Source organism: Pinus tabuliformis, chromosome Q (assembly GCF_031772625.1).
Source record: "Pinus tabuliformis cultivar Carrire ecotype Pingquan chromosome Q, CPIR1, whole genome shotgun sequence".
Taxonomy (NCBI): domain Eukaryota; kingdom Viridiplantae; phylum Streptophyta; class Pinopsida; order Pinales; family Pinaceae; genus Pinus; species Pinus tabuliformis.
In genome coordinates this window covers 1,082,926,340-1,082,946,747 of record NC_142296.1, presented here as the reverse complement: position 1 = coordinate 1,082,946,747, position 20,408 = coordinate 1,082,926,340, and the positions used below count along the sequence as shown (strand labels likewise).

Here is a 20,408-nt window from a genome sequence, read left to right as displayed (position 1 = left end):
GTCTGAATTTCCAAAGATGTATCCGAAGATCCAAATTCTGTGTCCAAAAGATATCATAGAAATCCGAGTTACGTTGAGATTACAATGACTAGATTTTGTGTTGAGACTGTGATCATAGAAATGTCGAGATGGTGATTCCTCCTTTCATCGATACAGAGTATCCATCAAATGTTGAGATGCTATACTTCGTTGTACTCACTAAGACTTATAGAGGAGTTCGAGTTCTGTCTTTCCACGTTGATCTTTAGTCTTATATATATAGTGGTCATATCTCCATAATAGGCTGACTTGTCCCATTGAGGAGGTGTGTTGTTTATGCAAGCCAACTTGTCTGCTTTCACTTCATTTTGTTGGTCGACTTCATCAAGAGTGATCGTGTTTGTCATTGGAGGGATTTTAGACTCTAGTGTACATTAGGTTAACTTATATTCATTACAAACATGCTCATGACTTTGACTCTTTGACTCTCCTAGACCTACGAAATGAGCAAGAAACTCATTACAAAAATAATATTTATTTTTCTTCATAAGTACAAAGATCAAAATTACATTTGTAAATACCGAACCTAGTTACACTTTCTTCAACACCTATGGGCCCTAGATGAGCCCCCTCCATATTAAGGAACCCATGATTGTCCTGTTGTTGCCCAAAGTATACACCTAAGGCGCAACACTCAGAGTAGGGGTTGTCACTTTGATCCTTACTCACTCTATTTAGACTTTCTCCTAGCTAAGTCAAGGGGGTAGTCCCTAATCCTGATGATGAGGGGAAAACTTATTGGAACAACAAGTCCTAGGAGACAAGGAGACAAGGCAATCACTTTTCTAAGTAGCTTGAGTTAAGACCGAGCAATGAGATAGATATGTTTAATTAGATTAATGAGACAGTTAACGATGAAACAATAAGAGACCAGTGCCTTAATACAATGCTCAAAGAGATTTAAAAGTGCTTGCACAACAATATATGATATCTCAAACTACCAAGTAAGCAATGTTGTGAGGGGAATGTTAGTGCAAAGATATTGAAATATGAGCAACAAAATATACATTGCAATGTAAATGAAACTTGTATTATTAAAGAAATGTTCATAAAAAGATAGAACAATATCGTAAACACATGAGCAAGGAATTTACAAGTATAAGAAAGATGCAAGTAAAGATAGATGCTCACAAATCAACAAATTGCAAGATTAGATAATGTTAGACTGTGTGAAATGCAAAGGTTAGATCTAATATGGAAAATGTAGTGCAAATGTTGCAATGAGATATAATTATAAGATAATGCGTCAATAAATAAAATATAAAACCATCAACTTATGACAATAATCTATGAAGCATATACAATTTACTCAATAAAACAAAGAGTGACAATTAGATATATGAGTGCTTCAATAAGTTAAGGTTCTTAAATGCAAAGTAACATATTGATATATTAAATAAGGATATCACTTTGCTTAGAACATAAAACAAATGTAACTTATCTGATGAAGCACAATATGAAATTGATAGTTAGATCAAAGTGCAAATTACTTAAATGCAAGTGAGATTAGAGGATTAAACAATGAAATGGAATGAAAAATTAGGAAAGTAAATCGAATGTTAATGCAAATTAGATATGGAAATTATCTAAGATAACGAAATTAAAGTGTTAGTAACCAACACCACATGCAAAATTTATGAAATTAACTCTAGGTCTAAGTTAGTCACTTGGAGAATAAAAAAATCCTATAAAGATTATAAAATATCCTTTAAAGTTATCCTTTAGAGTCCCTATGAAGACATCAATCCTCTTCTTCTATGGAATATCATTTACCCTTATATTCAATTTTTGGAAGTCCTCAATGTGCTTTGCCATTGAACCCTTTTGTTTGAAATTTATGAATTGGCTAAAGAAAGCAATGTTCTTTGTATCCTCATAATGTGCTATCATTTCCTCCGTGAAAATTGACCAGGTGACAAGTGGTTTAAGAGAACAAAGTCTTCTATACCATACAAACTGATTTGGTTCTAAATATAAAGATGCAATATGTACCTTTTGTAAAAGTTGCATATCATGAAAATCAAAATATTGCTCCATCTGTAGTATCCAAGTTACCGGATCCTTGCCATAAAACTTCTTCATATCTCTTTTTCTTGCTTTTAGAAGCTCGATCTTGAAACGATTGTAACTCTGTAATTTCAGATCTCCAAGTTCTGAAATTTCGTCTTGTGATAGCCCTCTGAGTCCTCTTTCTAACCCCACAGGTTTGATCGATATTGGATTCTTCAAGAAAGAGTTATGCCCAATCTCCCACGATGGAGAAAAAGGTGGAGAGAGAGCGAAGGAGTGATAAGGGAGACAGAGAGAGAGGGAGAGAAAAAGGTAGGGAGACATTGATAAATATGGAGAAAGAATGTGTATGTTTTGGGGGTGATATAGAGAGACAAAAGAGAGATAAATATATAGATGGAAGGTGAAGAGAGTGAAAAAGAGAGAAGTAGAGAGAGGGAGATATAGATAGATATGGAGGGAGAAAGAATGTGTGTTTGGGGAAGAGGGGTGAGAGGAAAGATATAGATATAGATATCGGTGGAGGGGAGAGAGAGGGAAGAAGAATTCTTGCACTAGATGAATTGATTTCAGTGTAAATGCTGATTCCTAATCCTATTTGATTGCTTGCACTAAATGCATTGATTTCAGTGTAGATGTTTTTTAATTCTATTTGATCTCTTACACTAGATGCATTGATTTCAGTGTAAATGCTTTTTAATTCTATTTGATTGTTTGCACTAGATGCATTGATTTCAGTGTAGATGTTGATTTCTAATTCTATTTGATTGCTTGCACTATATGCATTGATTTCATTATAGATGGTGATTTCTAATTCTATTTGATTGCTTGCACTAGATGCATTGATTTCGGTGAAGATGGTGATTTCTAATCTTATTTGATAACTTGCATTAGATGCATTTATTTCAATGTAGATGATTTATAATCCTATTTGATTGCTTGCACTAGATGCATTGATTTCAGTGTAGATGTTGATTTCTAATCGTATTTGATTGCTTGCACTATATACATTGATTTCAGTGTAGATGTTGATTTCTAATCTTTTTTGATTACTTGCACTAGACACATTGATTTCAATGTAGATGTTGATTTCTAGTCTTTTTTTATTATTTGCACTAGACACATTGATTTTAGTGTAGATGTTGATTTCTAATCTTATTTTATTGCTTGCATTAGATTCATTGATTTCAGCGTAGATGTTCTCTAATCTTATTTGATTGTGTGCATTAGATGCATTGATTTCAGTGTAGATGATGATTTCTGATTTGATGTAACTCAATGTATGATGGTACATTAACTTAAAGTGATTGGATTAACAATGTGCATTGATTTCAGTGTAAGCACAAAAAATGATTGACAATGTGCATTGATTTTTGTGTTATAGTAATTCAACCTATTAATATTGGAGAGCAAGAGAGACAAGGTATGATGTTTACTACAATAGTTCGAGTTAAAGAATTGAATGGTTTACGATGTCAACTATCCTTTTCATATAATCGATATGAAAATATGGAAAAACTAACAAATAATGTAAATTTGACCACTCATTAAAAAAAAAAATCAAAATTACATTATTTTTTGACTTTTGCAAAACAAACTATAGATAAAAAAAATCATCAAAATATTTTGAAGGAAATAAATTATTTCAAGCATTAGCAATGAAACAAATGATTTCAAGAGTAATCTTGATGTAGTAAATTATTAAAACTACTCTTCAAGATATATTTAGTAATACCTAGAGGGACACTATTAAGAATTATTAATTGTCAAAAGTTGCAATACCTAATATTAAATGAAGTAAATGTTCAGTATCAATCCTCTTGCAAATTATTGACAAGATTGTCTCTCTTCTTCATCACCAACTAATTAATAACAGACATTTACATACACATATAGAAATATAACACAATAATTGTAACATTCACAAACAGTATCATCCAAATCCAAACACATGAACACACAAACCATTAAAAATGGTATAGTCATGTCAAACAAAGAAAACATAATGTAAATTTCAAAGTATGAAGTTTATCTCAAACATATACATAATAATAATAGTCTAAAAATGTGTCATTGTTGCCCTCAACTGGAACCAGCCTAGATCCATCTAAATTTGAATCTATCATGCATTGAGAGGGATCAAATCCCTCAAAGTGCAAAACTTCTTTTTGGAGTGCAAAATTTGATAAAAGGTTTGCACCTCGAGGGATTTAATCATTCTCGGCGCATGATAGATCTAGAGTTAGATGGATCTAGGTTGGTTGCAGTTGAGGCCAACAATGACGCATTTTTAGATTATTATTATTATGTATATGTTTGAGATAAACTTCATACTTTGAAATTTACATTATGTTTTCTTTGTTTGACATGAATATATCATTCTTAGTGGTTTGTGCGTTTATGTGTTTGGATTTGGATGGTAATGTTTGTGAATGTTACAATTATTGTGTTATATTTCTATATGTGTATGTAATTGTCTGTTAGTAATTAGATGGGGATGAAGAAGAGAGGCAATCTTGTCAACAATTTGCAAGAGGACTGATACTGAACATTTACTTCATTCAAATTTAGGTATTGCAACTTTTGACAATTAATAACTCTTTATAGGAATATTTTATAATGTTATCCTTTAAAGTCCCAATGAAGACTTTAAGGTTGTTATGGGGCACAATAATAACAATATGGGGACTACAACGGCACAACAATACAATAAGGAGGTTGCACTAATAACAATAAGGGGCTACACTAGTAATATAGGGACCTAACATATTTTTTCCCCAAAAAAAAGAAACGACCCCTCAAAAAGAAATTCATTTTAATTAAATTCAATTGAGTTTAAGAGAGAGCAGGTTAGGGATTAAGGAACATGAATTTGTATGAACATGAGATCATTTCCCAAGCCTCCGAAGAAGAAAAAAATGGCTCAAAATTCTACAGGTTGACACTAACAAAATTTTACTCGCGGCTGAGAAGAAAATGCCCTAAAAATGCTCACAGATTTCCAAGAGAAATCGATCCTTCCTAAAAAAAAAATTTGAAGACGACCTCCAGAGAAAAACAAAATCGATTTGCAGCATTAGCAACTCGTGGATTTGTTGTGCAATTAAGGAGAATATGGCTCTTAAGAAAATGGAGATGGCTCCCAGAAACAAATCGAGACTTCGAAGATTGGTAGACAGTTTCCAGATTTTAGGCGTGCCCCTCAAAAATTTGAAAATCCCTTTATAAGAAATCGATCTTAAATTTTCCCGAGTTTCAAATGCTAAATCGAACTCAAAAACTTAAAAACACTCAAGTGGCGCAATGAGTTTCAAGGGTTAAAAAATATATCAAGGAATGATCAAACCCTTTATAGCCTTCTCCCAAATTTGCTTACGACCAAGAAAATGGCTCAAAAATGCTTGTGGCTAACCCAAAAAAAATTGGTTTCTCTTTGAAAATTTTATGAATGAAAGCCCTCAAAAGGAAATCGATTTGAATCTGAGGAGAAACCCTCAATTCCTTACGACACTAGAAAGAGAAGGTTCCAAACCCCTACGACCCTCTTAAATCTTTTGCAAATAAATTTCAGATCTCGAAAATAATTTGCGAGTCAAAGAAAGGAACATGTAAGGCTCTCGATTTTCCAAAGGGAAATTAAAAACAAAAAATTGCAGAGGCTCAAAATGGTAAATTTTTCCAAATTCGAGCTTAATCGACCCAAATTCCAGCAACTAGGGTAGAATAATGCTTTCAAAAAATTTGCAAAATCAAGTTCTGTGCCCAGATCTCGGTTTCAAAGGCCAAGAGGAGCTTACGAACTTCTTAGAAAAATTCCTTCCAAGGACTGCAAGATGAAAACACTTATAAACTTTTATTTTATTTTATTTTATTATGAAACCCTTGAATAAGAAAAAAAAATATATTTTGATTCTAGGGCAAAGGGAAACCAAGATCCACCTGCAAACCAAGGTAAAAATTTGATTTTAAATCTTGCAGCTTTAAAAGCTAGAAATAGGTATGCGGTTGTCCAACAAAATTAGCTAACCAAAGCCGCAAGGAAAAAGGAGAGTTTGGCCTCCATTAATTTATTCATTTATCCTCTTTATAGGGACAAATCCACCTGCAAACACTTTTAAAATGAAGAGATCTGCCAAAAATGATTAGGAAAACCCCACGAAAATATATTTACAAAAATTAATGAAAAGTATATACAAGGTCAGATTTATTTACAAATTTGCCATGATGGATCAAACGATTATGAGTCCAACTCCAATCCTTAATCGTTAAATAAAGCTCTTTTATTAGCAAATCTATCGATTGAAGCACCATATATAAAAGATAATGAGTTTAAATGAGGCACTAGCCAAGTAACCTTGCAAGAAAGTCTTGGGACTTAATCAGGAAGGTTCTTCAATTCTTATGCCTTGAAAGTTGGCTAGTCCAACCGAGGACTTCCCGCACGGCAAAGTTTTCGAATATAAAAGATCTCTGCACACTCAAGATCAAGTTGTCAGATCGATAGAGACATAAAATGACAATATAATCCTCAAGAATTAGAGACACCTACTAATTCAATTAAATTAAAATGCTACCTTAAATCAATAACCTATGCAAGATACCAGTGCAATAAGTTATTCCACAAAGGCTAATGATTAATAACTTCTAATCAAATTATTCAATGGAGCATTAGGAGCAGTATTACCATAAGAATAGAAGAGAAACACCACCATCAATGAAAAGCCCAAAGACTTTTGCATTATTATTATTCCAAAAAATTACAAGAGAGCTTCAAGAGCTAGTACACCATTCACAAATCAGATGTTTTGTGAGACAAATGCTCTCTAATATATAGATAAATTCTCCAAACGGCTAGTTGGTTTGATCCCCGTCAAAGTAATATTGACCATTGATAAAGATTTGATTATCTTTTAATCTCCACTGTTGAAGTATTTATTTTTAGAGAAATTTTCGAATTTATCTTTTAATTCATTTTTAATTTGCTCAAAATTAATTATTTTGAGCTAATTTCCTCAAAAAATTGATTTTGACTTAACCACCAAGGACCAAGGGTCCAAAATTTCTTGACATTTTCAATATTCCCTTGGTGGTGTACCTCCAAAAATTTATTTCTCTACAACCCACGAATTTTTTATTTGGAGAATTTATTTTCCCTAAGACTTTAGTTTTGACTCTAATTAAATAAATTTTTGGCTTAGGAATTTTAATTTATTTTTGTCAGAAATTTTAATTAATTGACACATGATGGGATTAATAATTTTTTCCAACCCTCTAATATTTTAGCACCATCGCTAAAATATTATTTACATAAGATAATTACATTTCAACCCTCAAAGGGGAAAACCCATTTGTTATAGACCCTCAATTTTTTACCCAATTCTGCTACTCAATATGATTTAGTAGACCAAGTGATTTGTAATAAAATAATTTAGCCAATTAGCTAAAATTATTTCCAAATGACTTTTACAGAAAACTCGATAAGAACACTAGAACTCACCTAAGATATTGACGACAAAATCGAGGTGAGTCTGGAGGGAAAAACTTTGTCGATCATCTGTACTTAAAAACACATATGAATTAATGAGATGAGAAACCTCCTAAGTTGGTAATCGTCACTAAAATAATAGGCTTACCTAGGTTGTTACACACATTTATGGTCATACGAAGATCATTTACATTACAAACTTGCAGAATCGGTTTCCAACGTTGACAAACTGGCCACTGATGATGATGAATTCAAGATGATCTGAATGCCCGAACATGATGGAATCCCTTAGCAAAAAAGTGTACTGCTATAGGGTAGTTGACACGGAGTGGTCAACATGTCCCAACCCATGGTGGGAAATGAAATGCGCCACCTTAAAAGGGGGTACCTACGACTATATCCTACACATCATGCTCTCATCCCCTGGAACCCCTGGCAGTTATGAAGAAAAATCAATCAAAGGAAAAAGGCATATGAAGAAGAGTGGAAAACAAACGCCAAGGTAACTCGTGTCCCACGATTTGCTCCCTCCTACACTCATATACCCAAGTGTGGGCTTCCCTCATTATAGATATCCTTGTACCATGACATGTGGCCTAGAACCTGCCCCTACTCCCCACTTTGTTCCAACACTATATCACTTTCCACCTACCACTTGATGGATGTACCATGGACATGTTACCCCCTTTGAAGAATGAAACCACCTAATAGGGTGCTTGGTTACCCCCCTTATTAATCTTGGAGACACTTGTACATGACAAAAGCCACTATGGAAGGGCATGCCACCAAGAAGTGCCCCATTGATTCCATGATTTGTAAGCTCTTTTACTTGATTATTATAATGATTTGTTGTATTGGAGGGCAAGGAGACGCATTGGATCTTATGCAGCATTGAAGGTGGATCTCCATTTGGGGTTTGGTCTCCTTAGACAGGATCCAAGCCCTCCAAAGGGCCACATTGGCACTTGTAGGGTGAGCGTTGAGAGCCATGGGCCTCCACCATAGCAGAGAGTACTTCATGGATCCCCAACTCCAATAAGTGATTGCTTATGTTCCACCTTTTGGATGAGGATGACGCACCTGGTTCACCATGCCTAGCCAGCTCCACACTTGTACCATACACTTGGCAGATGTTCCAAGGTCCAGATGACAATGTGTCTCACTACAGGAGAAAAAGGGGGGCTTATGTCATCATCCTAGCATTTACAGATGGTTTACAAGCTAAGTCACCTGGCACATGGATTCGAGATTCGACAAATACAGGGATTTCAATGTCAAATACAGACACATTGACCCACCGGATTGGGACACGTTCGGATATGTTATATATTATTTTATTAAAATATATATATATATATATATATATATATATATATATATATATATTAAAAATTAGATATTTCTTACACAAATTCTCATTCGTGATACAAATTCATTGATTTCAAACATAGATCTTCATCTAGATGTAAGTTTTATTGTTTACAAACTATGTTAGTAACATTATGCATAGTACATACAAAATCCAAATACAATTGTAATTTGTGGCATGTCACATAAATGATAAATAATAAATTCTGAATTCATAATACATATTCAATTCATCAATGATCCAATAGGAGAAAGACAAGATAGTAAGATAAAGATATTGATAGTTGTCGTTTTCTCATTAAGTCATCAAAATCAAAATGTGTTACTGTTAAAATTGGAAACTAGAGCCAAACTTCACATGGGTCATCTTATTTATGACAGTTGATATTTTTCTTGGATTCCTCTCTCCGAGAGGTGTAGGATTGATCTAAAGATCATTTGATTCTGACATGTACAAATGAAGTTATGAATTTATTTTGATTATGGTCAAATTGTCAAGGTCAGCCAGCAAACGTATGTAGGCTCGGAAGCCCAACAGTCACGTCTATTCATCCTCAACGTTTGCTATAAATACATGATGCCTTAACCTCATTTGGACACACTCATCTTAACACTTCTCTCTCTCTCCTCATTGATTAGGTGTGGATTTCTGGGCCTCTCTCTCTCCACACATCCGAAATTTCGGGGGCGAAATTTCAGGACGCTGAAATTTCAGGAGTGAAATTTTTGGAGACTTTGACCATGCGTTGACCGACAGCGTTGACATGTTTGACTGTGTTTTTGGCTGAGATATTTCTGTTTTGGGCAGGCCGCATTTCTAGGCACAGAAATCGAGGTCAAACATTAAATTTGACTATGATTGACTGCAGCTAGGGCTGACTGCAGGGTTGGTTGTTTGACCATGTTTGATCGCACTGTTTTGGGCTGTTTTGAGGGCTAATTCATCTTGTTGTTTGGAGTCCGAACTTGACTGAAGTGGACCAAATTGTTGAGGGTCAAATCTGCCTTGTTGAACAGCGTTGACTTTTCTGGTTAGGGCTCTTTTACTGCTATTACAAAATATTAAATTTGTAAATTATACTATCTCTCTTTGCTGAACTACTGAAGACTATAAGAAGATTCGATCAAGGGTTTCCCCACATTGGGGTTTGTCCCTAGCTGGTGCCACATTTTGTGTCCTCTTGGCTTGTCTTCTACTGTTTATATTTATGTTCTATTGGCATTTTACTATCATGTTGATAGTCTGAATATTGAGACTGGGCTATTAAAGAAATTGAAGTAAATTGCTCTAAAGCATAGAACATTCAACATGCCATTTTGCCTCAAATTATCATGGTATCAGAGCTGAGGTGAAGACAAAGCCCAAGCAAGAGTGAAAGAGAAATCACCAAAGGCAGTTGGACAAGGAAAAAAGGCTCAATGGGTTCCTCATCCCAGTTCTCGGCTCAAGACAAGCTCCATGATAAATTTGACTATCATGGATGGAAAATGTCTCTTCATTTGACCTTGAAAGAACAAGAAGTGATGGATTATGTGCAGGGTAAAATCCCTGAGTCTCCTTCAAATGCACCGTTTGTTGCGAAGACCAAGTACAATAGGGCTAAAGTCAAAGCAAAGAAGATTATCAGGGATTCCATTGTCAAGTGTCTGGTGGCCTACATCTCTGAATTGAAGACCTCCAAGGAGATCTACGACAGGGTGATCAACATGTTCAAGGTTAGTAATGCTAATCAAATTCTATTTCTCAAGAACAAGTTGAAAGATATTAAGAAGAGCAAGGACGAGGATATTCAATCCTACTTCTTAAGAATCCCTGAGATCAAGAATGATCTACTTTCCATTGGAGAAGTCATTCCTGACAGGGAACTTACTCTCACCACCATTGGAGGACTCCCACCTAAGTGGTATGTATTTAGAACCACTATACTCAACAATGATCGAATTCCGGGGTTTGAAGAATTGATGTTGAGATGCATTCAAGAAGAAACAAGAATGGTGGAGCAAGAAATGCCTTCTATTAGAAGCAACCCCATTGCATTCTCTGCTCATGCCAAAAGGAGAAATAATGCAGGGTCTAAAGGTCATTTCCATGGAAAGCTTGGATATAAGGGAGGAAGGAAGGGCAGGTGCTTTGTTTGCAATAAGTTTGGCCACTATGCAAGGGAGTGTCCAAACAGAAGGGAAACATCACATCATGGTGATCACAATCATTCCAGTGGCAACTTTAACAACAACGATCAAAGGAATGGCAGGTCCAGTGGCAAGTGAAAAAGAAATGCGAGACATCAAGGAAATGGTCGACCCTCCAAGAGATCAAGGAACTCCAGGTATGAAGAATCTAATGTTGTTAACAATAAGAAAAAAGCGTATTATCTTATATTATCCCTCTCCACTACCTTTCCTCTGGACACTTTGCGAAATTGGTTGATTGATAGTGGTGCCTCAAAGCAATTCACCGGATACAAGGAAGCCCTCTCTAATCTGATAGAAAAAGATACAAACTTGGAGATCATCCTTGGAGACGATGTTGCCTATCCCGTGAAGGGAGTAGAGAATGTTACGCTTCAATTGAATCAAGGTAGCACTATTCATTTGCAAGAAGTACTATATGTACCCGATCTCAAGAAAAACCCAACATCCATTTCAGCAATGGAAGACAAAGGATTCAAGGGGGCATTCATCGATGGAAAGGTACGTGTTTGGAAAATAAATTTTAAAGATGATTTTACTCTTGGGTTCAGGGTTGACACTTTGTATCAAGTTGGAATAAGTCCATTGGGAGCCATGTCTTGCGACACATCTCTACAATTTGAACTATGGCACCGAAGGTTTGCCAATCTTCATTATAAGGCCCTATCCGATCTGAGACAGATGGTGACAGGTATGCCCAAGTTCAAAGTAGAGCATGAAGGTGTATGTCTGGGATGTACTGAAGGAAAACTTACAAGGTGACCATTCCCCTCAAGTAATATCAAGACCACAGATATATTGCAATCGATCCACTCCGACATATCTGGTATGATGCCCGTAAACTCTTTGGGAGGATATTTATATTATCTCACCTTTACGGATGATTATTCTCGCAAAACCTGGATCTACTTCTTGAAGAAGAAGGATTAAGTGTTCACCTGGTTCCGACACTTCAAAGCCTTTACTAAAAACCAATCCGAGAAGAAAATCAAGATATTGAGGACTGATAATGGGACCGAGTACGAATCCAATGAATTCCACGATTGTTGCAGAGAAGCTAGCATTAAAAGGGAGACTACAACACCATACACTCCCGAGCAGAATGGTGTGGTTGAAAGGAAGAATCGCACTATTGTAGAAGTTGTTCATGCTATGCTTCATGATCAAGGGCTTTCGAAGTTCCTATGGGCTGAAGCTACAAACACTATTGTGTATGTTCAAAACTGATGCCCTCATCAAGCATTGGACTCCAAGACTCCCGAAGAAATGTTCACTGGTAAGAAACCCGATGTCTCTCATTTTAGAATTTTTGGAAGCCCCATATATTTTCATGTGCCGAAAGAGAAAAGAAGCAAATTGGGTGCATCTGGGAAGAAAGGAATCTTTATGGGCTATAGTGAAAATTCTAAGGGATATAGAATTTATAGTGTCTTTGTTGAACTATTGAAGACTATAAGAAGATTTGATCAATGGTTTCCCCACATTGGGGTTTGTCCCTGGCTGGTGCCACATCTTGTGTCCTCTTGTCTTGGCTTGTCTTCTACTATTTATATTTATGTTCTATCTGCATTTTACTATCATGTTGATAATTTGAATATTGATACTGGGCTATTAAAGAAATTGAAGTAAAATTTCTCTAAAGCATAGAACATACCATTTTGCCTCAAATTAACAGTTACATAGGTAGTGCAATGCCAATGGCAAATAGAAATAGAAAACACAAAACAACTACAAGTATACAAGCCTGAAGGCAGTAGGTAGCTCATGACTCATGAGTTATCAATCCTCATAGTCATCATCAAAATCAACATCATTGTCCTCATCATCATGGTCACCATTATTATCCTCTGCTACATCCTCCTCCCTTGTATCCAAAGACATCTCTGCATCTGTTGGTGTGGAGGATGACCCCTATACAGTATCACCATAATGATATCATCAAATCTGACAGGATCTAGCACTGGATCATTGAGATTCATGTTGGCCAATGCTAACTCAACACTGTTGTCCAGACCCATATCATCAGGGAAGACATCCCACATCTTTGTCTTTCCCTTCAACCACTCTTCCCTCTGCCTGTAAATAAGACGAAGGTTGGTGTGCACATACACCATTTTCTCTGCCCTGGACTGCTCAAGCCTACTCTTCTTAACACTATACCAATTCCTCTCACAACAAGAGGATGAAGTCACCTGAAAGAGGAGCCTCATGGCTAACTGCTATAGAAGAGGGCTTGTTGCCTCATGATTTACCCACCAAGAATAGGGCTTCTTAGCCCCCCTGTCTCTAATTAGATCATATCCTGCCAATCGACCAGTGCCAGCGGAAAACTCTACAAAGGCATCCTCCACCTCATCAAGCAATGCTCTATCCTGAAAAACTTGCCTGAATGCATCTTTCCTCCCCTGTGAGATTTCACTATCCATGTGAAGAGGGAATGTGCAGGAAGGTACATCATTCAACCACTCATGCCTATAGTATTTTGGGTTCAATGAGTGAGCCAAACAATGTAAAGGTATGCAATTCTTGTCCCATCTACTGACAAGAATATCGTGTATAGTGGTGAAGAACGCCTCTGGTGATGTCTCATACGTGGGGCATTCACTCTGTAAAATAATGCTCCTCATAGACTCAATTATAGAATCCCATCCCTCATAAACCTCTCCTCGAATGGGTTGGTCTGTATCTACAAATTGAAGCAAAGAAATGATAGGGTCCATGATCTAAATAAGTAGATCTACCCTCTCGCACCAAGCATCATCTAGCACTGTATCATTCACTCTATCTTTCTCCAAAAAGACCAAAACTTTGAAATAACCATGGCCCCAAGAGCGGTCTTGACCTCCCCCAACCTTTTCAAGATGATGAATGAAGAGGCAAACCATGTATCTGCAATCTTCAACAATGATAGATTGCTTGGGAGAACCACATGTGACTTACTTGGGAAGCAATGGGCCAACCCCTTCTCCACTATGATTGGAGTCCATTCTCTCACCATTGCACACTTTGGACTTCATTAGGCCTTCTCAATGGCCCAATGACTCATTATATTCATTATTTTTCCCTCTTGAAACGCAATTCTTTGTATTATCGAGCTATCTTCGTGGGCTATCTTGGTGGGCTTGTCACCATGTCATGTCATTATTGAACATTATTTTATTATTTGGGGCTAAATAAAACAAATTAGGCTATTCAGATCCCCTATTGGATTGTATAAATAGATGAGAGGATGATTCATTTCTCTCATCATCACTTGGATTAGGAATTAGTAGCTTCTTGGAGAATTTTGCAATCCCTTTGGAGGATGATTTTGGTTTCATGGATGAATTTTGACGTTTGGATTCTATCTTCTTGGTCTTGGAGCTTCATTATTGACATAATTTGATGATTGGATATACTCATTGTACATGTAAATGATCTTTTTCATGTTTATTCTTGTTGTTTGCTTTGTCACATGAATATTGTTGAGATTTTCGCTATATAGGTCTAAAATTAACTGCTACTCTATGCGAAATGGTGGAAATTTTGGTCTTTTGAAGTGTTTCATACATTGCATGTGTCATGTATGAATGGGTGAATCTAAATTGCAGGAAATGTTGCCCAAGGGTCCATTTCCGGCTGGAAATGAAACGGAAACAAGGAAACTCATACCGTACGGCCTGGAAAGTCGTTTCCAAGGCCCATTTCACGTTGGGGAAACGTGGCTAGTACGGTCGGAAACGAGTTTCCAGGCGGTACAGTGGAGTTTCCAATTAACATTTGACGTTTTCTTGTATTTTTTTCCCGCTTCTAATTTAGTGGAGCAGCCTAATGTTCAAGCCTATGGCCCTAGTGTTGCTATGCAGTTCATGGTAATGTTAAATTCTTAATGTAAAAGTGGCATTCTCTTTTATCTTTTATCTTTCATTTTCATTAAATTTTTAACATTACCATGAAATGACTCAGGATGTTTGAGAGTGGTTTCACCCTCATTGGATTTCATATGGAGAAAGTAGAATTTTAAATCTCACAAAAAATCCAGCAAGCTTATCTGTTTTTCAAGATTTTTGGATTGTGGGGATTGCAATGTTTCCATTGGATTTTGTCATGTACTATGGTATGGAATTTGTATTTAATCAAGAGAACTAAGCCCTCTATACAGGGGAGACTCCCAATAATCAAGAGCACCTAGGGTACTAGGGTATGGAATTAGTGTTTAATCAAGAGTACTAAGGTCATTCGACAATGTAGGGGGAGACTCCCAATCAAGCAAGAGACAAGAAATTAGAAATTTCTCGTGGTTGATTTTGGATATTGTTATTTTCATTATGTGATCATTCATGAGTAAATGTGATATAAATTTAGAGATTTATAGTTTATGCCTTAGCAATTGACAATTTAATCATAATGTAATAAATTAGAATGTATCATGTATTCTTTATGATTGCTCATATTTCTGAAATGGCCTGATATATATATATATATATATATATATATATATATATATATATATTGCATTTCTCCATTTCCAAAATTTGGGGGGTCACATTTTGTACCCGTGCTTGTTTCGGAAACTCGTACCCATTTCCCCGTTTCATGCAACTTAGGGGTGAATGTTTTTGGAGGCTATCTTTGTTGAAAACACCTTGACAAGTGATCAATTATTGCATATCTAAGTACAAAATCTTCTAGCATTTGCTTTCATGCCCTAATTGCCATACGAAGTTGTCTAGAGGTCTCCTTGATTGGGTATAGTCTCTCCAAATCACAAATTCACCTTGACTCCATCTCTCCCAAAGGCATAGCACTAATCCAACCATTGGTGGAAATTAAAAAAATACTTTTCTCGCCTCCTCCTCTTTCTAGGCCTAGCCCTATAGGTCTCCTAGGGCATCAATCAAATTCCATTCTAGCCATCCAATCACCTCGATTTTTGGTCCACTACTACATTGGGGTTTTGTCTAGAGGTCCTCCAAATTTGTAGCAAATCTGACAGTGGAATATCAAAATATAGCAAGCCCTAGCTGCAAGACCAATTCTTGCTCTAGATTGACTTGGGCTAGGGTCCTCATTGGGATCATTGCATACAAATCTCAAAAGAAAATTAGTCCTTTGACCCTATTCCCTACCCTAATTAGGTCAAGCACCTCATTGGATGATCAACTCCACACCCTTGACCTAGTTTTGGGTCCACTTGGCTTTGTGTGGTCCCGCAACTTTGTAAATTCAACTCCACAAGGATTACATAGAAGCCTCTTATCCACAAGGATCCTTTGGTCTAGGAAGCCCCTTGTTAAGGCATATCTCCCAAACCTAGGCTCAAGAATCCTCTTAGCCCTTCCTAGAGAGCCCATCACCTTGCTTTCAAAGCAAGCAAGCTATCTAATTGAGCCTCTCTTGTGAATAGGCCTTAGGAATCACTCCTTATCCTCTTATTGATCCATTCATCTAGTGAATCATCTTATACCAGGTCTCCTCCCATTAGTGAAAGTTCGTAAAGAGCAGGAAGCCTTAGCTAAGGTGAAAGTAGGCTATCTCCGTTGTTGCACCTTGACCTGGTAGTTTCTCTATAGGATCCCCTCCTATGACCCCTACTAGTTTGAGTAGTAACAGGACCCACAAAATGTGCCACCTATCAAACAAAATGGCATGACAAGGGCTATCACACTAAGAGGTCCTTGTAACCAAAGTTGCTGAAATGTGCATGCAAATTGTCAAACAAGTACTGGCGGATCCACCCTTTGACATCAATGACAAATTCTTCCAACAAAATATTTTTGATTTAGCAATCCTCCAACAATACACATGTACAGAATAATGATTACCGTTTTAGTATGTACTAAAATAAGCCTAGCAACCATCAATATGAGGTTTCTATCAATATACAACTGATTATTCAAACCAAATGGCAAACTGAAAATCTGACCCTATGCAATGTATGACAATTCTGAAAATCTGTGACATTATTAGCACATGTAATAAACAATGAGAATAGAAATGCACTGATCCACATTATGCAAAAAATATCAAAATATTAGACTTCATACAAGTTACAACACTAGGAAGAAATCCAGAAGCAAATCATCAGTAGGTAGCCTTAAATATTGACGTTAATAAAAGCTAACAAAGGATCAGCCATGTTATAAAAGTTAAAAATTTAAATATTGATCTAGTTATGGGGCAACTTTACGGCATAAAACTTGAAAGAGAACATATAAGTGTTCTCTATCTATCCCTAGTGCATAATGATATACCTGAATTATCCAGTCATAACCAGGAAAGCAATTTTAATTGGAAGAAATATGGACTTTTGGTTAAGGATAACCCTGTTTAAGAAGTTTCAACAATTTGAGTTGTACATGTGATAGGAACTTTACTCCTTTCATTTAAGATTGTTTTCAACATGTTACTTTGTCATATAGACTGAAAAAGAAACACTGAAAATTACACCAACAGAGTACACACACACATATATTCTTGAAATCATGGAAACCATTCCTTTGTTCATATAATAGCATAGTGGGATAATTACCACTAAATTGAAAATAAAGATAATTTTACAAATAGTTGAAGAATCAGACAAACATTATCATAAGTAAACTCAACTTACAAGATTTGAAGTAAAGAAAAAAAATCAATATGGCGCGATCTACCTTTTCAGTCTGGTTCCCAAAATCATGGTACATTCCAGAAATATTGTCATAGTGCATCTGTATAGAAGAAAATTATTTAGCCACACACCATGAAAATTGTCAGAAAAAAATTGACAGGAGACAACAGTACAACTAAAAGACTTGCACGTACAAAACAATAAAATGAATCAAGGATCTCTGGACCAGAAACTCTCTTCAGGCCACTTGCTCTAACAACAGAGATATGAAAGAAGGGAATGCGCCCCCTCAATCATACATTAAGCCTTAAGGAAACAAAGGCTGGACTAGACTATAGGATTGTGACTATAAATGAGGAACTTTAGTATTTCTCAGTCAGGAAGAGATCAAGAACATTGCCAATCTTACCATTAGTATTGGTTGACTGGAAAAAGACAGAGGGCCAAAAGATCTCCACTGAGGCTGAAACTTTCAAAGAAAAGTTTGTCAACTGAAGGACAAAATTTTATTTGTAGGTGGAAGGGTTATAGCCCTCACAAAAGATACTAGAGCTTTGTCTAGACAGAATTTGGAAGTCAAAGGGGATAGGTTGGCCTGCTTGTATCGACAATCAAATGTTTCATTGTGAACTTAGCAAATAAGGTCATGAAAGAAGGATTTTAATTTTGACAGAAATAATACTTCTCGAACACAAAAGACTTGCTTATGAACATAGTAACCCCCTTTGAAATCATTTGTCCTCGTAGTTTTCTAGCTAAGGATTTTGCATATGAAGAAGCCAAGTAAAAGGAATTCCTCAAATTTTTGTTCTCTTGTTACCACCATTGATCATCCTTCCATTCACACTGATTCTTGCCCGTGTCAATCTTTAATAGTTTCATGCTTTCTTTTTCTTTCATTCCAGGAGTTACTCCTAAAAATATGTAGTTACCACTCAAGTGAGTTCCTCAGTCTAAAGTGTAGAAGAGAGTTGGTGAGGTGGCAGTGGCCAACCTCCTAGTTCCATAAATCTTCACTTAGGTGTTGGGACTTAATGTCTTTGGGTGTGAGATTGTGTGGAAACATTTTGGCACTGTTGTTGAGGATAAAGTTGCATTGTATATATCTTGCTCACATTATGGCTCCATGAAGTGAAGAAGCCTTTTTCCCCTTGCAAATCTGAAAGCATCAAAGGTTCACCTTGGTGATTCAACTCCTTGTATCTCATAGCAATCATTCATTCAAGTTAGAGGTGGAAATAAACCAGAAAACATAGAAGATATGAATGCCATTTTGGACTCATTAGAAGAACAAGTGTCCATTGCTGAGATTTCATGATTCTCTAGACTGATAATTACTTCCAATGATTTATCCATTAATTTATCTTGTGCCATATTCATCATTAAACAATTATACATAGAAAATATTCAACAGTATAAACAATAAATTAAAATTTCTTATGCAAATTATAAATAAGTGGTCCTAGGAAATGTCTGGGGCATGTGAGTACTCGAAATTCATCCACAAAGCCCCAGCATTATCCTAAGGCCCACTTTCGTGGTCGAAAAATGAATATTCCTCAAGAAAATCCACTTTATCTAATAAAAGTCGCAAAAAGGACTAAGAAATTAAAAAACTAATAAAATGAGACATATTAAAAAAATATGTTTCAAAGTCAAAAGTCAAGTGGAGTGACATGGAATTTAAAGTGGAATTCAAAAATGACTTGGCAGCCACACGAGGCCCATGAGTAGTGGGGACAGCACTGACAAATCAGCCAAGTCAACAGGCAATGTTGGAGGTCCACAAATTATCAAAAAAAGGGCAGGTCGAAATTATTCCTTAATGTTCACGGAATTGATTGAGATATTGTTAAGTTTCAAGTCCAAGTCAAGGGAAATTAGTGGGGACAGAGCTGGCACATGGGACAGACCTTGTCCCCCACTAAACTCCATTCAGCCAGCAGTGAAGGCAATACGCAGCACAGTTTGGGCATTTTTTTATATACGCAGCCCATTTCAAAGCTCAGTCTAGAGTCTACGCAGCTGCCAGGAAGACTCCCACGCAAGCCAAATATCAGTCATCTCAACAACTGCTTAAACTCCAGGAAATGGCTGAGTATTTTGTGGGAGTTGACTCTCCCTTATTCCCCACATGCTCGCACATGGCAGCAAGAAAATGGTACGTAGATCCTCCAAAGAATACGGCCAGCAATGAGAGGGATACGCTGGCCAGTCTTGAGGGTATTGACTGCCACCTACAGCCAGTCATCTCTGCCACTTGGAGGAATTCAACCTCATTGGGATTCACACCCATTTGCCACTTTTTTGATTAGTTTTCATTGGGATCTTCTCCCAGATTTCTATAAATCAACCATTGGATCTCTCATTTGCTCATGGATTGAAGCATAGTGCTTGGTGAAACGCTGCTCATTTGTACTCTCTTTATGATCAATAATATAAAGGCCTTGGAGGTCTAATCACTTGGGTTGTGGATTCATGCTTAACTTTGGGAGGTAACATTTGTATTGTTTCCAATGATTCATAGGACTTTGTATTCATGATTTATTTGTTTACTTCCAAAGTTATTTGTTTTGGTAGCCTAGCCCAAAGAATTTACATTAATTTAAACATAAAATTTATATCGTTTGTGGGAAGACTTTAGGCCTCTCAAACAGACTTCTTGGGGCTGCATGTAGGGGAAAACTTCACTGTCCTAAAGGGCAGAATTCATTTGCAAAATTCCCA

At 36.4% G+C, this 20,408-nt stretch overlaps 1 protein-coding gene across 1 annotated transcript in view; it reads right to left on the bottom strand.

Moving 5' to 3' along the window:
- The window catches only part of GCS1 (glucosidase 1), a 450,551-nt gene that overhangs the window by 111,700 nt on the left and 318,443 nt on the right, over window positions 1–20,408 (bottom strand). Inside the window, exon 18 of the mRNA XM_089385790.1 lies at window positions 17,725–17,781. Within this exon, the coding sequence (XP_089241916.1) occupies window positions 17,725–17,781 (57 nt within the window). The remainder of the gene's footprint in view (window positions 1–17,724; window positions 17,782–20,408) is intronic.